The sequence below is a fragment of the Haliotis cracherodii genome, unplaced genomic scaffold, assembly GCF_022045235.1.
Source record: "Haliotis cracherodii isolate W230 unplaced genomic scaffold, xgHalCrac1.p SCAF_9, whole genome shotgun sequence".
Lineage (NCBI taxonomy): Eukaryota > Metazoa > Mollusca > Gastropoda > Lepetellida > Haliotidae > Haliotis > Haliotis cracherodii.
In genome coordinates, this window is record NW_027266343.1 from 7,958,938 (window position 1) to 7,978,870 (window position 19,933).

General features: G+C 40.7%; 1 protein-coding gene across 1 annotated transcript; it reads right to left on the reverse strand.

Moving 5' to 3' along the window:
- Positions 1-3,313: 3,313 nt before the first annotated feature.
- On the reverse strand, positions 3,314-19,389 carry LOC139452214 (uncharacterized). Its single transcript, XM_071233603.1, has 12 exons — positions 19,182-19,389; positions 17,714-18,769; positions 17,111-17,163; positions 16,247-16,501; positions 15,014-15,238; positions 14,347-14,407; positions 13,372-13,455; positions 11,485-11,628; positions 9,440-9,511; positions 8,152-8,331; positions 5,094-5,282; positions 3,314-4,360 (listed from the first exon to the last, which is right to left on the reverse strand). Exons 1-12 carry the CDS (start codon positions 19,378-19,380, stop codon positions 4,179-4,181), a joined length of 2,700 nt encoding a protein of 899 aa, XP_071089704.1. The 5' UTR covers positions 19,381-19,389; the 3' UTR covers positions 3,314-4,178.
- Positions 19,390-19,933: the final 544 nt, after the last annotated feature.

Genomic DNA, 19,933 nt, shown 5'->3' on the forward strand with positions numbered 1-19,933 from the left:
ATACGAACTTGTCGATCAACGCAGATTCTTTCAGCCTTCCAGCTAGTAGGGCCATGGTGAATTCTTTTTTTGTCTAAGTATCTCCTACGTAGGACTTAGTATCTCCTACGTAGGACTTAGTATCTTCTACGAAGGAGATAGGAAGTCCGACATAAGAGATTATAAGTCCTACGTAGGAGATATTAAGTCCTACGTATGAGATATGCAGGAGAGCAGTTACCTTCGTGTTATTACTTTGCTATGTTATATATGTGCCACTGTACACTAGAAAATTCCACCTCTTGATTTACATATAGCGAGCACTTTTTTAACACTTTTCTGCTTGTACGTCAAGAAGTGGCCGTGTTACACCCTTTCTTCAAACTGTTGGTAAACACAAACACATGATGCTAATAGTGTTAAGTGAATTGAGTTTAAGTATTCACTCATGTCACTGTTAAAAGTGACTCTATCAAGCGAAGGTCGATATGCTAACCCAACAAAACAACATGTAATTGTGGCCTGAAACATCATTCTACTGTAAGATGTTTTGTTGCTGTTTATCCAAAATAATTTTGTATTTTTTGTCTGTTCATAATAAAATGGACTTCAGAGAAAAAAATACACATGCATGTTTGAGGTCCTAAAGTAGCTATTTGATTTTAGAGGGCATTGGTTGAACGCGCTTTTAATACTGAAACAGTGTGTAGGAAGTTGTGAAACGGTATTACTACAATCATGAATGACTCTCGCACAGCATACCTAAGGACAATTGTGTGTCAGTAAAAGGGACAAACCATTTTCCCTCAGACATCTGTAAGATTCCGACAACATTATATGCACATGTTTATGATTATTGTAAACCTATAGAAAGTGTGTTCTGTATTGTGATTGGCTAATTTGGGTCCCATGACCAAATGTCAAAGGGTGAAGCAAGCGACCGAATCACTGTATAGGAAACAGAGATTACTACACGAGTGTCTGCTATTGTCAATATCATTGATCTACGAGTTGTTTCAAAACGTATCTAACGAGAGAAGCGAGTCTTGGGTCATAAATACATAACGCTTTCGAGTCTCGAGATGAATTTCCAAGATGCAAATACTCGATAAAATCCCGGAAATACACACACGTAGTATTTATCTTCTAAGTGTCAGATAGTGATGATACCGAGTGTTTGAGAAAACGTCAGCGTATCCTGCCCCATCGGTGGCATCCGTCACAAACACATGCAAAGGGAAGTCAATTGTTCACCTGAAATAACACGGAAGCATGTGGTACAAGTCAGAATGATGAAGTACGTCGGACATCATTTTGGTCACTGATGCTTCAGAATGTCCAACAACTTATGAGCAAGATCCGTATGACGTTCTTTGAAATCTTCGCTGAAAGAACATGCACGATTGTACTTCAAAGGTTGAGATATGTAGACACCAAGGCAGGATCTGCTTGAATATTGCTCGACGTGAAGGGAAAGGTGAATAGTGTAAAGTCAATGCCCTGCTGAATGTCAACTGTGTTTACACAAACAATGTCAACGTGTGGCAGGTGTGACACTAGTCATAACAACAGGTTTACGCATGTCATAACAAGTTCCAGACACAACAATAAGTTAGATGTGATTGTTTCATTCACCTAAGGGTGATCAAAATCATGTATTCTCTCAAACATGAACAACGCGCTGTAATAAAGTTCCTTACATGCTTCGATTCACAAGTCGAGAATTGCACAGGCCGCCATATGTGAATGTGGATTTGAACAGTTAAATCACCCACCCTACAGCCCAGACTTAGCCCGCAGTGACTATTTCCTGTTCCGGCAATGAAATCTGCCCTACGTGGAAGACGCTTCCAGGATGACGAGGACATAAAGGCTGCCACAGAGGCGTGGTTAGAGGGCCAACTTGCGGATTTCTATAAAAGTGGTATTTAAAGCTTGAAGGACAAATGGAATAAGTGTATTGAGGTGAATGGAGATTATATCGAAAAATAAAAGTGCAAAAGATATTCTGCGACTTGGTCTTATATTGAAGTTGCAAAACTTCCTCGTACTGGAACTGGACACGAGTCATGACAAACTGAATGTGTAAGGCAATAAAGACTATAGAGTTAATTTTGAGAACAACAGACAACATTCGCAATAACATTTATTTATTTACTAACTTCTAAAGCTGCAGTACTATAGACTGATAGATCATTCTGACTTGATACAGCAGGAATCAAGGCATTCAAGCATGTACACGTCTGTTGCTTCGCGCTTTGGTGACACTGAGTGGACATGGTCAATGGTCGACTAGTTGTTTAGTCTTGCCCTATCTCTGCATGGGTAAATATAGCCGTACAGATATGCGTTGACATCTGTACGGCTAATGAAGTGCATATAATTCCATAACAGGAAGGATTGCAATCTGTATATCAACACAAAATTCTTTGAAATACACTTAAAATGGTAAAACGTGTAGCATGGCACATTACATGTTTGTAAATGTTTGTAAATCAAGATCATAAATCTTCCATATGGTGTAAAGAGACCGATGAGGAATGAGGGGTCGTGTCAAACGGTGACAACACCGAACAAATTAAACATTTTTCAATTTGGAAAAGCTCTGAAAGATTCCACAGACTTTATGACCATTGATCTTTAAACTTGTACCCCTTATCTAACCTGAAGGAAATAAATTCGTTCAACGTCTATTGAGTGAGTGAGTGAGTGAGTGAGTGAGTGAGTTGGGTTTAATTAACATTGCTTTTAACATTATTGCAGTTATATCACAATATGTCAGCTTAATGTGGGAGGAAGGCCCGAAGTGATGCAGGTCTCAGACGTTTACCACTCCGGTGAAACCCACGAGCACGGATATAGTGCTGACAAACTTAGAAACATAATCGGGGCGAACCGGGATTCGAACCCACAATCAAGTGACACAACTCTGCACAGCGAATTGCGGCGCCTTAGATGACTGGGCCACCTGTGTCCCCTCAACGTCTATAGAAGCTTACTGGGAAAGACATTACTTGATAATAATGATATAATTTATGCATATAATAGTACTAGTTTATTTCCGTTCCTCACATATGTTCTATGAAGGAAGGCATAATGTACGGTATGTACATGTGTATGACAAGTAGATATAAGTGACAGACATTGTGACCAGAAAGCATCAAAAAGTGGAATTAAGTTTTCTGAAACTTATTTCCGGAATGTGTCTCTTCAGATTCCTTGCTCCAAAATACTTTAGAGTACAAATATTGGATAACACTCCGCATAATATGAGTATAACAAGAACATATAAATAATATTGTTTTATGATAGAATTATCGAAAATCGATGTGAAAGACAGGGTGTGGCATTTTGGCACAATCAAGCAGTAGCAGTACAATGTTAACTTACCAATATATATATACAGATAGATAGATAGATAGATAGATAGATAGATAGATAGATAGATAGATAGATAGATAGATAGATTGATATACTTTACATGAAGTGCGACAACATTGCAAAATATAAATCTGATATGAGTGTGAAACACAATGCATCTGCCTTAACTAAAATCACGTGAATGCATCGTCAAATACTACAAAGTGATGCTCTGTACGACTGCAAACAGTCATAGTATAGCATCAGTTCTCATCCATGATTTCCTCGCTATTATTAAATGATTCCATGAATGCATTGGTGCGATGTCATCCGAAAACGGGTATGTTGCTCTAAGGGTAAACTGAAGACAGTCAGGTTGCCCTACTGTCTGCGAGAGTAAACTCAGGCGTCATCCGAGGACAGGCATGATGCCCTATTGTCTGCAAAGGTCAGTCAAACTGAAGTCCGTCAGGTTGCGCTTCTGTCTGCGAGAGTAAATTGAAGAGCGTCAGGTTGCCCTACTGTCTGCGAGAGTAAACTGAAGAGCGTCAGGTTGCCCTTATACTCTGAGAGAGTAAACTGAAGAGCGTCAGGTTGCCCTACTGTCTGCGAGAGTAAACTGAAGACAGTCAGGTTGCCCTACTGTCTGCGAGAGTAAACTGAAGACAGTCAGATTTCCCTACTACCTGCGAGAGTAAACTGAAGAGCGTCAGGTTGCCCTACTGTCTGCGAGAGTAAACTGAAGACAGTCAGGTTGCCCTACTGTCTGCGAGAGTAAACTGAAGACAGTCAGGTTGCCCTTCTATCTGTGAGAGTAAACTGAAGAGCGTCAGGTTGCCCTACTGTCTGCGAGAGTACACGACATCCTTCAGATGCACGTGCAGCTCCCTCTCCACGTCCCTGGCGGCGTTCCTGTTCGTCTCCTCCGAATCTGACGTGACGACCATGACGGCATCTACAGCTGTGTTAAACATCGCTGCGAGGTTCTGTTGACGGGAGAACGTAACTTTCCACAAGGAATCTGAAACAGTTAAATGCTAAATCATAAGATACTGAAAAAACTTAAATAGTTGGGAATAAACTTAGAATGTTGAAAGTAACATAATCCCATGTGCCCAATTAACAATGAAGCGATTAAAAATCTGCCCAAATATATTGAAATAACGTCAACGTAAGTGGACATTAATGCATTCAGCGTCCACTAATGGTATTACATATACCTCCGACTATTGTAATTAATACCCAGCCTAAGAGTATTACTATCTCATAGTGATCCGCCCCGTAGGGATACCTGGTAAGAATACGTGTCCAGCAACCTATGTTGGTCGTAAGAAGCGAAGTAACAGATCGGGTGGTCAGGCTCGGTGACTGGTTGGTCATCGTACCCCGAAGGATGGGCGCTCCAAATATTCCAGCAATATTCCAGCAATATCACGGCGAAGAACACCAGACATGGCCTTCAAACACTATCTCACATGGGGAATTGAACCACTAGGCTACCCCATAGCTCCCTTTTACGTGAACTTACCAATATTCCAGCACTATCACGGCGGAGAACACCAGACATGGCCTTCAAACACTATCTCACATGGGGAATTGAACCACTAGGCTTTCCCATAGCTCCCTTTTACGTGAACTTACCAATATTCCAGCACTGTCACGGCGGAGAACACCAGACATGGCCTTCAAACACTATCTCACATGGGGAATCGAACCACTAGGCTGCCCCATAGCTCCCTTTTACGTGAACTTACCAACTAGGGAAACCTTGCCGACATCCGGGGGCTCCTGAACTATTCGACGGCTGGCGATTCTGGTTACTATTCCGACATAAATGTCATTATCGGGGATGATGACTGTTACGACATACACCCCACAGGGACGCCGGTTTATGGCAGAAGCAATGGCGGAAGCTGACTGATCCGGTCTTGCCGCGAGGCTGCCTGGATTATGACAAAGCGGCGGTATAAGACACAACAACGGTAAAATGCTTTTCTTAGTTTTGAATGTTTCTCCGAAAACACTAACACTAAAAGCAAACACTATCTTTTTGTGATAAATGAAAACAGATTGCAACTAATAGATGCAAACTTGTCATGCCTTCGAATGTATTCACATTGGAAACACCAGCCGTGTCATTGTTCGTCGGTAACTAACAGTATAACAAATAACAGTAGATCAAAATACAGAAATTTGGAAATATGTAGGTCAAAACACAGTCATCAGGACATATGTAGGTCAAAACACAATCATCAGGATATATGTAGGTCAAAACACAGTATTCGGGATATATGTAGGTCAAAACACAATTTCAGGATATATGTAGGTCAAAACACAGTAATCTGGATAGATGTGGGTCAAAACACAGTAATCAGGAAAGATGTAGGTGAAAACACAGTCATCAGGATATATGTAGGTCAAAACACAATAATCAGGATATATGTAGGTCAAAACACAATAACCAGGATAGATATAGGTCAAAACACAGTAATCAGGATATACGTAGATCAAAACACAGTAATCAGGATATATGTAGGTCAAAACACAGTAATCAGGATATATGTAGGTCAAAACACAGTCATCAGGATAGGTGTAGGTTAAAACACAGTTATCAGGACAGATGTATGTCAAAACACAGTAATCAGGATATATGTTGTAGGTCAAAACACAGTAATCAGGATATATATAGGTCAAAACACGATAATCAGGATATATGTAGATCAAAACACAGTAATCAGGATATATGTAGATCAAAACACAGTAATCAGGATATATGTAGGTCAAAACACAGTAATCAGGATATATGTAGGTCAAAACACAGTATTCGGGATATATGTAGGTCAAAACACAGTAATCAGGATATATGTAGGTCAAAACACAGTAATCAGGATATATGTAGGTCAAAACACAATAATCGGGATATATGTAGGTCAAAACACAGTAATCAGGATATACGTAGATCAAAACACAGTAATCAGGATATATGTAGATCAAAACACAGTAATCAGGATATATGTAGGTCAAAACACAGTATTCGGGATATATATAGGTCAAAACACAGTAATCAGGATATATGTAGGTCAAAACACAGTAATCAGGATATATGTAGGTCAAAACACAATAATCGGGATATATGTAGGTCAAAACACAGTAATCAGGATATACGTAGATCAAAACACAGTAATCAGGATATATGTAGGTCAAAACACAGTAATCAGGATTGGTGTAGGTCAAAACACAGTTATCAGGACAGATGTAGGTCAAAACACAGTAATCAGGATATATGTAGGTCAAAACACAGTAATCAGGATAAATGTAGGTCAAAACACAATAATCGGGATATATGTAGGTCAAAACACAGTAATCAGGATATATGTAGGTCAAAACACAGTCATCAGGATATGTGTAGGTCAAAACACAATAATCGGGATATATGTAGGTCAAAACACAGTTATCAGGATAGATCTATGTCAAAACGCAGGTTTCAGGATAGATGTAGGTCAAAACACAGTCATCAGGATATGTGCAGGTCAAAACACAATAATTGGGATATATGTAGGTTAAAACACAGTTATCGGAAAAGTTAGGTCAAAACACAGTAATCTGGATAGATGTAGGTCAAAACACAGTAATCAGGAAAGATGTTTGGTCAAAACACAATAACCAGGATAGATGTATGTCAAAACACAGTAATCAGGATATATGTAGGTCAAAACACAGTTATCAGGATAGATCTATGTCAAAACGCAGGTTTCAGGATAGATGTAGGTCAAAACACAGTCATCAGGATATGTGCAGGTCAAAACACAATAATTGGGATATATGTAGGTTAAAACACAGTAATCAGGACAGATGTAGGTCAAAACACAGTTATCAGGATAGGTGTAGGTCAAAACACAGTAATCAGGATATATGTATGCCAAAACACAGTAATCAGGACAGATGTAGGTCAAAACACAGTAATCAGGATATATTTAGATCAAAACACAGTATTCAGGACAGATGTAGGTCAAAACACAGTTATCAGGATAGGTGTAGGTCAAAACACTGTAATCAGGATATATGTATGTCAAAACACAGTATTCAGGACAGATGTAGGTCAAAACACAGTCATCAGGATATGTGCAGGTCAAAACACAATAATTGGGATATATGTAGGTTAAAACACAGTAATCAAGACAGATGTAGGTCAAAACACAGTAATCAGGACAGATGTTGGCCAAAACACAGTAATCAGGACAGATGTTGGCCAAAACACAGTAATCAGGACAGATGTTGGCCAAAACACAGTAATCAGGATATATGTAGGTCAAAACACAGTAATCAGGACAGATGTTGGCCAAAACACAGTAATCAGGACAGATGTTGGCCAAAACACAGTAATCAGGACAGATGTTGGCCAAAACACAGTAATCAGGATATATGTAGGTCAAAACACAGTAATCAGGATATATGTATGTCAAAACACAGTAATCAAGACAGATGTAGGTCAAAACACAGTAATCAGGACAGATGTTGGCCAAAACACAGTAATCAGGATATATGTAGGTCAAAACACAGTAATCAGGATATATGTAGGTCAAAACACAGTAATCAGGATACATGTAGGTCAAAACACAGTAATCAGGATAGATATAGTTCAAAACACAGTAATCAGGATAGATATAGGTAAGGCACAATAATCAGAATATATGTTGGTCAAAACATATTCAGTAAGTCATGAATTGTAAGACTTAAGGACAACACAACGCCAAATTGAACGTCAACATTTCGCCGTGTTCTGCTAATGATGTATCCAAGATGAACTATTACCTTCAGAAGGCAGCGGTACGGTGACATGGTAACACCCTTTCTTGGCAGCAAGACGCAACCCTCTCTGCAATGCCTCACTCACACTGGCCTCGCTAACGTTGCGACAGTAGGTGTGGATGAGGGTCGTCCCCGGCACGGTGGTCGTGTCAGCCACACATCTAGTCCTCTTTAAATCCGCTACTGTTGAAGATAAGAACACATCGTCAAACCCAACAAAACTGTGCACATACACAATTGACTCCGGTTGTATATATGTTTGTAAAGATGCCTCAGTTGTGGCAGGGGTCGTCTGGCTGAGCCTTGAAACACAATGAATGGTCATATATTTATAAGTGTCATGGGTCCCTTAAACGTATCTTCATTCTTCATTTCTTACTTTAATATAGCTGGAGTATTGCTGAGTGCAGTGTTATACACTCAAATAAAAACAAAAACAAGCATACAAAACAAAGTTAAGAAGCTACAAAGCTAAAAGGTTTTAGCCTCCTAAAAAGGCTTACAGTGGAACATGCAGAATCCTTCATTTTCTCGTTCCTAAGCTACCTTACTGCAATTACAGCACTTCTTGTTCCTTCGAACAGTCCCAGTCGTGCCTACCACGGCCTTTACTTGTGCGAACGGAATGCTCATTCATAAATTAAGTTATTGACACAATTGATTTGTATGTATCTGTTTAAACTGAACTGTACAGTGGACCATATGGCTTTGCATACTGAATAAACTCTTTATTGACACAGTGGTCTCGGAAAGTTCGGAAAGAGTCCCCCCCCCCCCCCCCCTTGCCGAACTATGCTGGAATTCCTGGGCTCAATCGAGGCACCACCAGTGGTTATGTCCCTTCTCAACCTCTCCTATGGACCAATCAGATTCCACCTCTCGTATCACATGCATTTGTTTCAAACGAAATGGTGGCGCCCAGTAAGAGGATCTGATCGATAATCATCAAGATCTATCTCGTGATAAAACGGGTCTTATATCGCGAAGAGCATCAAATCACTTGAGCACCTTGATTAAAAACATGAAAAGATTGGGCAAATATATGTTAACAACAAGTTGGCGGTGCACATGCTTTGCAAATCCTGCAATCGACCGAAATCTGCATGACAGTTTACGAACTGGTAATAGATTTCGTTCCGTATAGACTCGTTAGTACAGCCAAAATGTAACTCCATAATACCAGCCTAGTTCGGCAAGGGTCAGTTAACTCTCTTGCCTCGGGAACATGAACTCTCTCTTGTATATGGGCCGGAGACCTTTCGTCTTGACTTTGACCAAAGGTATAACTCACCGTGTTCTCTACAGCAGTCCCAGTCGTGTCTGTCACGGTTTATACTTGTAAGGCCAGCATGGTCGTTTGGATCTGAAAGGAAAAGTAGAAACACTTTTATAGTCATGTACAGTCTGTGATATAAAGCAGAAGACAATGGTTACGTTGACAAACCTGATAAAGTACACGTAAATATATCCTTGGATCCTCTTTACTGATGAATAACTGAAAATATATAACAATTATGTTGGCATATTATCTTTATACCAATGAGTGAGTGAGTGAGTGAGTGAGGTTTAACGCCGCTTTTGACAGTATTCCAGTTATATCACGGCGTGTCAGCTTAATGTGAAGGGAAAGCCCAAAATGATGCAGATCTCAGATGTTTACCACTTCGGTGAAACCCACGGGCACGGGTATGGTGTGGACAAAGCTAGAAACATAATCGGGGCAAAGCGGGATTCGAACCCAGAATCATGGGTTTCTGGCGTGCCCAAGGGACGCATCTCTGCACAGCGAATTGCGGTGCCTAAGACGACAGGGCCACATGTGCCCCCTTTATTCCAATGATCAAACCAAAACTGTGAATACAAGAAATACTTGTCAAAGACATGCCAGGAGGCGTGGTACCGTTTTAATGTGTCGTTGGGTGAAAAGGTCGAATCTACACTTTCCTTCACAATTTCAAACTGTTGTTTTAACGGTGAATGAAAATATATTATTCAATCAAAACTTGTGCAGTAAATATTGTAAGGTGTAATAAATATTAATCTTCCTTTTGACATTTCTTAAATTTTCATTTGGAAAACGTTAAATCCTCAGAAAACCTGTGGGTGAGGCCCTTGTCAGAACAGGTACATGTACACTTAATTCTTTAGAGAGAAAAAAGGAATGTTTATTAATATGTTACTAAAAGTCACAACGGGACAAGAGAAAATAGGACCACGGTTAGTTTTGCCCTTATCATTTATACTGTGGCCGTCCTTTCGTATTCTTTTAATGTTGATAAGGGGACAAAACAAGAAATTCGGGGTATTGACACCGTCACACGAAGAATCATGTCAGACAATAGATCCCACCACCCTCGCTCTTCACTCAATCGCCTATATTTACCAGTTATGTTGGGAGGGCCTGGTTTGATTAACGTCGAGGCTCTTTGTTGCATTGTCTACTTTTGCACACATACACATGTATATTTGTCTGATGATCCGCTTGTGAACCATGTCAAGTCTCATGAGGAAAACATGGTATTTCACAGTTTTCTTAAACCTGCTAAGGATGTGGGTAATCTGTTCTGCTGGACGGTACAGAAATGAGAGTCAATCAAGCAAAGTGCCATATCAAATCAGCCCAGTTCAGTTGTTCAAGGAGAGGCTACCTGAACGACCACTGCTTTAGTTTGCGTCGCAGGACCAGTCGCTTCCCACTCGAAACCTTCAATGTGGGATTTTGCCTCAAAATGTGAATATCAATTGTAGATTTTGCAAATGAATTTAATGAGACTGTCAACACACTGTCACTGGATGCCTAGCGTTGGCACAAACACAGTATCTTAAGAGACATGATGGAATGGCTTGATCATTTTATTACTGTTATCGCCATGCTTGACACGACTATGTAGAGGGCATCATGGAAAATGATAAATAGAAAAAGGTTTGAAATACGCCCGTTTACAGCCTCAGACGTATCCAGGCCAACAAACCTCATCTTGTCCCTTTTGATAAATCCAGTTAAATCATTTATAGTATTGAAATTTCTGTCCCTTTTGACACTAATGTGATTGACAAGATTCAGGAAAAACATGGCAAATATGCGAACCTCGCTTTAGAAATGTCACGCTTGCATCTCAAGTACCAAGTTGTCCGACTCACCATTGTTCTCGGTGCCTTTGGTTTGGTACCTCCCAATCTGTTGACTGACATTGGGAGAGTACGCAGGTTTGCTAACAGGAATACAGCCCTTCTGACAATATGAGTAAAGCAGAAGGCTGCAGTGTTGGGGAGTCTTCACATTCTCCGGAAAATAATAATAATATTGTACAATAACATTGCGTTTAATTCACATACTCGTAATATCTTCCATTCTCCAGATCAAGAGCACTGCGCCTGTGACATCACACGCCTCCACAACACCTCCGTTGATGGCCTGGACAAGCGTGTCGGCAACCATGATCCTAACCTCACATTTGGGCGAGTTCTGTCTCTGTATCTCTGCATCACACAGCAAAACATATGGTTAATCAAGTATCGTATTATATAAGACGCACAAACATATTAACTTACATTTCATAATACAAATACTATCAGGCGATGACAAATGTAGAGGTCAAATGTAGAAATATTGTAACGTCAGAAGCATTCCTTTTAAAATCGTCCGGATTAATAAATTTCTGGATAACTGAATCAAGGGTTCAAAGTAGTAGTTCTGTGTATGTGTATATACGTTCCCTGCAGTGCTCGTTTGGAAGGAGGGGTTTCCCGATTAACAAGGTCTCATTGTAGATATGATCAATTTGTTTGCAACAGATGAGATTGCGAATAGCTGCGTATATTTACGATCATTACGATAGATGTATATTTTGTAGTGATAGATGCACATTTGAGTGAGTGGATATGTCATTTATAATGGATTTACGGCGCTTCTAGCAATATACACACATTTCAATTTAGATATACGAGGGGCGTTCAATAAGTTTTGCAACTTGGACATTTGTGTTTACACAAACAATTTCAACTTGAGGCAGGTGTGACACTAGTCATAACATTAGGTTGACAAGTGTCATAACAAGTTCCAGACACAACAATAAGTTAGATGTGATGGCTTCATTCACCCAAGGGTGGTCACAATCATGAATTCTCCCAAACATGAACAACGCGCTGTAATAAAGTTCCTTACCAAGGAGGGATGCAAAGCAAAAAAAGTACATGACCGCATGTGTAAAGTGATGGGTAAGGATGCTCCTGACTATTCCACAGTTTGCCGTTGGTCTCTACAGTTTAAAAGGGGTAGGGAGTCCATAGACGATGACCCAAGGTCAGGCAGGCCTTCAGATGCCACCCAGCCGGAAACCATTGCTGCTATAGAAAGAAGAATTTTGTCTGACCGACGAGTGAAAGTATCTGAACTTTCTCGGGGATTCCAAATAACAGTTGGAACTGTTGTAACCATTATTCATGAGCATCTTGGTATATCAAGGGTATCTGCAAGACCTCCCGGATCTCTATACTGCAGATGAAGCCGGATTTCTTTCTCGTCTGGTGACAGGTAATAAAACAAGGATCCACCACATGGACCCAGAAACTAAATTGGAATCCATGCAATGGAAGCACCCCAATTCTCCGCCTCCAAGGAAGTTTTGCACTCAGCCATCGGCTGGCAAGATAATGGCCACCATATTTTGGGATGCAAGAGGCATATTACTGATTGATCACATGCCACCCAAAACTACAATCAATGGACAGTATTATGCTATTGTAATGAAAGAATTGCGAAATCTATTCTCTAGAAACGCCGTTGGATGTCAACACGTGGTTTTCTACTTTTGCATGACAAGTCGAGAATTGCACAGGCCGCCATATTTGAATGAGGATTCGAACAGTTAAATCACCCATCCTACAGCCCAGGCTTAGCCCCCAGTGACTATTTCCTGTTCCGGCAATGAAATCTGCCCTACGTGGAAGACGCTTCTAGGATGACGAGGACATAAAGGCTGCCACAGAGGCGTGGTTAGGGGGCCAATCTGTGGATTTCTATAAAAGTGGTATTAAGAGCCTGAAGGACAAATGGAATAAGTGTATTGAGGTGTATTGAAAAAGTAAAAGTGCAAAAGATATTCTGCGATTTGGTCTCATATTGAAGTTGCAAAACTTATTGAATGCCCCTCGTAGGTATAACTGTTGAAATGAATATAAAACAGATAACAGTGATGATTAATGTTTAATATAACATCGTACCTTGTGATAAATAGTCAGGTAAACCGAAATCCTGTCCCGTGCCAATCAACAATCGAAACATTTGTGATAAGTAAGATGTTCGTCCTGAAACAGAGTTAACGAAGATTCCGGGGTAGAATAGGTCTTCAGCATCCCATGCTTGCCGTAAAAGTGACTACGCTTGTCGTGAAAGGCGACTAACGGGATCGGGTGGTCAGACTCGCTGACTTGGTTCATGCATGTCATCGCATCCCAATAGCGTGGATTGATGCTCATGATATTAATCCCTGGATTGTCTGGGCCAGACTCGATTATTTACAGACCGCCGTCAAAAAGCTGGAATATTGCTGAGTGCGGCGTTAAACAACAAACGAACCAACAACAAGTGTCATAACACGGCTGGGATTCAAGAGTCTGTGATATCAAATTTATAAAAAAGTGTATTAAAGTCATGTAACTCCGAGGCTTGTCGTCATTGCATTTCGCAATAAAAAAGAAATACCCCAGCAGGCACGACCGCGTTGTATCAACGATGAAATAACGTCGCATTTCAACGTTGAAATGACGTTAACTTTGGTTGGCAATGAAAGGTGAAGTGAGGTCGAAATCTGACAGTGATTCCACGTTGAAGTCAGACATTGCAATCTAATGTTTAAATCTAACATACCATTAATACCATTGCACCTGATCGTCAAGGTATATTGTACCTTTGTGGTGCTAGCGGAACGTTATTCTGGATCATATATGACTCGGAATGGGTTTAAATTGTACTCATGCAGGGAATCGAACACGGGTCTTCGGCGTGATAAGTCAACGCTTTATCCACTTGGCTACCCCCGACGTTCCTTGGGTTTGGGAGGAACATTGACTCAGAGAGATGGCCGATGGGCGGATACAAAACCACTGAGAGTGTGGAATTCCTATTATGGATACTGTAGGGATGTCTCCCCTATGTCTATACCTCACACCACACACTGGCAAACACTGCCACCTCACCTCTGGGGTTAGCCAAGTGCCTTGTCTTGAGTTTATGGGAGAGACGATGCGCAAGAAACAGCTGCAAGGAGAGGTGAAAATACATGCAAAGTTAGTCTTCGCAGACGCTACATATCCAAAAGGTGACTTTCTACCAGAGTATGGAATTTCATCTTATTACATTCATAAAGACTGTCACATTCTGGTAAAGAACATTTGATTCATAAACACATGCTCATCATATGATCGGAATTGTATAGCGACTTTGAGTAGAGATTTCTTTGGGATATGGACATGTCGCTTATATAATAACATAATGTGATGCCAGGGAGGAAATAGTTATTTCTTTGACTTTGATATTTCATTTGAACAACACAGCTTTTAATAACATTAGTGTCTCATAGTTAATGATAATACTATGTGCCAGTGGGGGATTTCTTTGAAACACTGAGACATTTTTTCAGTCAGAGCCTCAAGACCAACAATTATTATCTCTGAAAGGGTGAGCTAAAATATCTGTTTTGACCCATCAACACAATATTTTCAAAAGCATCCAACATGTCCAGTGAACGGTTTATATGTTGTTGTTTTGCAACAACAAAAAATATTTCCCAGAATATGAATAGTGAGCCCCCAAGTAGGAAGGTTGACGGTTGTATTCCGGACTATATTTACAAATAGCACGTACCTGTTTCACTTCCAGCCTTGATTCACGGGAGATCACTATGAAAATCTCTTTCAGAGATCCCGCTCTTTCGTCTTTGGTGAACAGATCAATGGCATGATACATGAGCTGTACAACATTCTTGGTAGGATACTGTAGGGCTCCTGTGCCGAATGCTGGCAGAGCAATTGTCTGAAATCCATCCTTGCAGGCCTGGATGAGACATCGGAACACCAGAGACACCAGCCACTGGGGAGGAAAAAAAGTTTTTTTATCATCTGGGTCAGAATGCTGACAAACCAAGAAATATAATCAGGGCCAACCAGTGAGTGAGTGAGTATGGTTTTACGCCGCTTTTAGCAATATTCCAACAATATCACGGCGGGGGACACCAGAAATGGGCTTCACACATTGTACCCATGTCGGGAATCGAACCCGGGTCTTCGGCGTCACGAGTGAACACTTTAACCACTAGGCTACCCGCCCGCCCCCAGGGCCAACCAGGATTAGAACCTACGATCATAGGTTTCAGAGGAACAACAAATCTTCGTTGTCCACCAGTCCCTTGTGTGACCTGGGTTGATGAACCCCTCTATGTCTGCAGAACATAAACTAGCATAGAGGGGGCATCAACCCATGTCCTCCTTGAGACCATTGGTCAACTTATAATGTGCATTATGTTCCATATTGTCTTTTACTTCACTTTCATTTATCTCAGCATACATTTCCTTATTTTACTATAATTATGTAATGAGTTACCTGTAATAATAGACATAGGTAAGCTTTGCAAGAAGTGTTTTAAGATTGGATCGGTAGTGATGACAGTCAGAGCTTTCATAAAATGCAACCCTTGCAGTTTTCATTAAGTATAATTAATGTATGGTTATTCAACGCCAGAGAATAACCAACGTCCGTAACAGATTCCACTGGGCATAAATCGCAAAGTTGCAGTGAAAATGATATGAATGGATCACTGAAAATCAGTGATGACACCAGGTGTTCGCGAAAGGTGTATGCGTGTCCTTCCCTACCAGACGCATCCGTTAAGCCGCATCCGTTAAGCCAACGTTTTGCATAAATGAGTAAGTGTTTGTTGCCTGTCACATTACTGTTTGCTGTCACAGTGATAAAGTGACGTTCAGCCATAACATATTCTCCTTATTCAACAGATATAGAACTCAACTCCTCATTATGAAATCTTTGCCTCAGCAAGACTGGCGTTATATGCTGAAGCCTAGACTTTGTACTTCCACTTACCTCGTAACACTTGGAGAGGGCCATAGTCTCAGTGTTTCCGGTGTGATATGGAAGGGCGCCATGGTAGATCTTCTCACAATTTGTGAGACGTCCACAGTGGCTCACTGCCAGGTCACCATAGGTCATTCCGTGAGGGTAGATGTCCGTCAGAACCTGCTGGATGTCCTCCCCTGCCTCCTGTACCAGGCTATAGGACACACCCTGTCCTTGATTTAACTTCAGCTCCTTGTTTGTGGTATTCACGATCACATTCGCCTGTACAAAATAAGCATGATGCTGATAAATGGAAGCGACATATTCATCATAAATCTTTCCTTAAAGCAGAGGCGATTGCATAATTCCGACACTATCACCAGCATGTGTTTATTTATAACTATAAAATTGTGATGACACCAGGTGTTCGCGGAAAGGTGAACGTATCCTGTCCCACCAGTCACAAACACATGCAAAGACAAGTCAATTGTTCACGTGAAGTCAAACTAGGGAACACATTCTACATTCAGCCTGGACTACTTTTTCAACTTTGAATATCATGAATATCATGTTCAACAAAATATCAAAATCGAAAACGTTCCGGCCTTTCATAAATCTGGTTGATATAAATACATATAAATAAATAATACTTTTCCTTTGTATTCCATGACAGGCGGACAGACAGTAATACCATCATATGTATCAATACATAGACAGTCCTCTCTACTATACTTCTTCATCTTAATCCTTCGTAGAGTTGAAGATTCACTTATCTCTGGCAATATTATTATGATATTTGGTATATGTGGTTGATACTGTACTTGTTGAATGTTGATGAAGTGGGGGTAATCGTGAAGGAAATTGATACGTATAAGGCTGAAAAATACTTACATTCTGATTCTCTATCCTATTCAGGACCACGGTAACTTTAGCTTTTTGTTTTCCTGAAAGCATACACAACACAAGATTAATTATGTTTTATCATACCTCAGTAAGAAAAGATTTCAACGTTCACACACTTCATGTTTTTAATCGAAGCAATGAATCCTTTCAATTGTATGATTGTCGTCATTGAATTTTTCCAACCCTTCTTCCTAACCCAAGGTCAAATGCGTCACTATGATGAACGAGTAGAGTGCATGGTATACAACTATTGATGCGTATAAATATTACTTATTGCAGATTTTCAGTCATCCTTTATAAGTAAGGATAAGATTTATAGATCGACAACTTTTTTATTACAATTAGGAGCGACGTTTCGGTGTAGGTTCTAACACCGTTATCAAGCAAGTGATCCATAAAACTTATCCTTACTTAGTACTCAAACTAAATGCCTCTCAAAGAAGTTAGCCATTCATATACTTTTCACTACTTTTTTGCCTTTTACACCCAATGGAATCTGTTTCGGCAGATTAATTTTGGGCTCAATATTAGTCTTTGGCGTTGACTAATATAATTTCATGTAGTTCTGAGGACAACATTCAGTGCTCTGACCTGTGGTGGAAGATTCCAGGACTGGGGGTTGTTGTCTCGCCCTGCCTCTGGTTGTACCAATCGTCTGTTTGTACCCAATAATGCAGTTATGGTTCTTGCTGGCGTTGCTAGTGGCTTCAGCGAAATTCCCCATGTTGACTGTAGTTTCAAAAGTAAACTTGTTGCATTTCACTCCTTCAACATGATTACGCAATTTGACGACAGCTCTTTGAACGGCTGCAGAAGGACCTTTAACCTCGTACCCGTGTGTGGTGTCACAGATGGCTACACCCTCCTCCTCTCCAATCATCCGCATCTCATCCCCCTTGTACAGGCACAAATAATCCAGACTATCGTCATCAACGCGCACGAAGTTAGTCATCGGAGCATTGTCAATAGATGGGTTTTCTTCCCCTGGATGGTTGGATATACTTGGGTACAGCGATGCCTGTTCTTGAGCAGATGCGCCGCGTTGTTCAGTATCTCCTGGGATTGATGCAGTGCTTTGTGACCCTTGTTCTTGGTTCTTGTGTCTGGTGTCCCACAGTTCCTGTGATTTATTAATGGTTTCTTTCAGTGCCTTGATGGTGTCTGCCATACCAACAAGCTTCATACTTCCGTTGGTCTTATCAATGACTGCAAGCACGTCCTGATCACTGGACAACTGTGGCAGAATGACCTCCCCATCCGGGATACCAGCCACTTGAGACATCTGTTCCAATTCACCACTGCTGAAATTTAGTTCCATCTCTACGACCGAGCTGGCGATGACATCCAGAGCTTCTTTGTGTTTCTTTTCTCCTCGGGACTCAATGTCAACCTCATGTTGTTGAAAACGAAATGTTGCCTTGAACCCTTTCGTTTCCAGTTGATAACACAGAGTTTGCCTGGCTGTGTCTCTGTCTTGGAGATATTGTTGTTGTATTGGTGAAAGAGGTATCGGATGACTGGTTTGTACTGTGTCGTTTTTGTTGCCCACATTTCTGACAGATGCAGTTACAGAAGACAACAATGGTTGTACCGAGTCTGTGCAAACTGAGGCGTTTATCGACGCCCTTTCAATCGTCAGCTGTTGCTCTGAAAGAGTATTTGAGGCTTCCACAGTCTTTGAGTGAAACAGAATAAATGATCATGTCAGTTTGGGATGTTTATACTGAGTATGGTTTTACGCTGCTTTTAGCAATATTCCAGCAATATCACGGTGGGGGACACCAGAAATGGGCTTTACACATTATACCAATGTGGGGAATTGAACCCGGGTCTTCGGCGTGACGAGCTTAAACTCTAGGATACCCCACCACCCTGAGATGTTTGTATGTTTCTAAGCATTGGTTTAGAGAAAATTTAACAAAGGCATATCATACGGTGGACTATTCTCCCTCTTGTCTACACGTACATAGACTATATTCCCGACACTGTACTACATTTGGCTTACCATGAAATTAAACAGTGCATTTGTGGTAATCTGGCATCATTAGATAGTACTTACGATCATCCAGGTCATCCTCTTCATTAAGAATAATGAGGTCATCATCTGATGTGAGCGAGCTAAACTGCTCATCATGAGATAGGCTGGTCAATTCAAATCCCCCCTCCACTGTACGCGTCACCAGAGAACTGAGCTGGGCTAGTGGGTCTCTCCCAAGGCTGAGGTAACTTGCTACAGAGGCACTCATGTTGTAAGACATTGTGGCCACAATACCTGCTGGTTCAAAAATACAGTTAAATTTGTATACAGACTGAATATTATTTCAGTCACAGCTTCAAGAAAGATTTTGGCCTCGGAAAGGAGTGGAACAATTTATTTTGGACAAACTAAACGTATCTTAAAAACTCTAAAACCTGAAGACATACCCATTCTTATTCTGTACTGGCATCCAAAGTAAATTAAAAAAGGAAGAGATATATTGCCGATCAAGCAAGTGTTCTCAAAATCCGTGTCTCAAAGATTAACAAAGGATTTGCTTGAATATTTGGAATCTCAGAAAAGAACCAACTTCATTCATTTCAAAACAATTGCTTTTACAACGTTGTACGTTACCATCCCACATGACAAAATAAAAGAAAAACAGCGGCACTTGTCACAAAATGAGCTGCCCATAGACATAGTTACAGAGGAAAGAATGTGCTCCACTTCTTGCTGATCTGTTACTTTGTGCATAAGAAGAGGAATATCCGCTCGGACTGGCAAAATCAAAACATGGCATTTGGCCAAGACCTTTAAGGTTCAGGTATACCAAT

Bases quoted from the DNA above. Each gene is read 5' to 3' on its own strand.
- LOC139452214 (XM_071233603.1), bottom strand. From the start codon at position 19,380: ATGTCTTACAACATGAGTGCCTCTGTAGCAAGTTACCTCAGCCTTGGG. The intron at 16,502-17,110 runs GTAAGTATTTTT...TATTTTGTACAG, and splicing joins ATAGGATAGAGAATCAGAAT to GCGAATGTGATCGTGAATAC. The intron at 13,456-14,346 runs GTGAGGTGGCAG...ACTCTGTTTCAG, and splicing joins GCACTTGGCTAACCCCAGAG to GACGAACATCTTACTTATCA.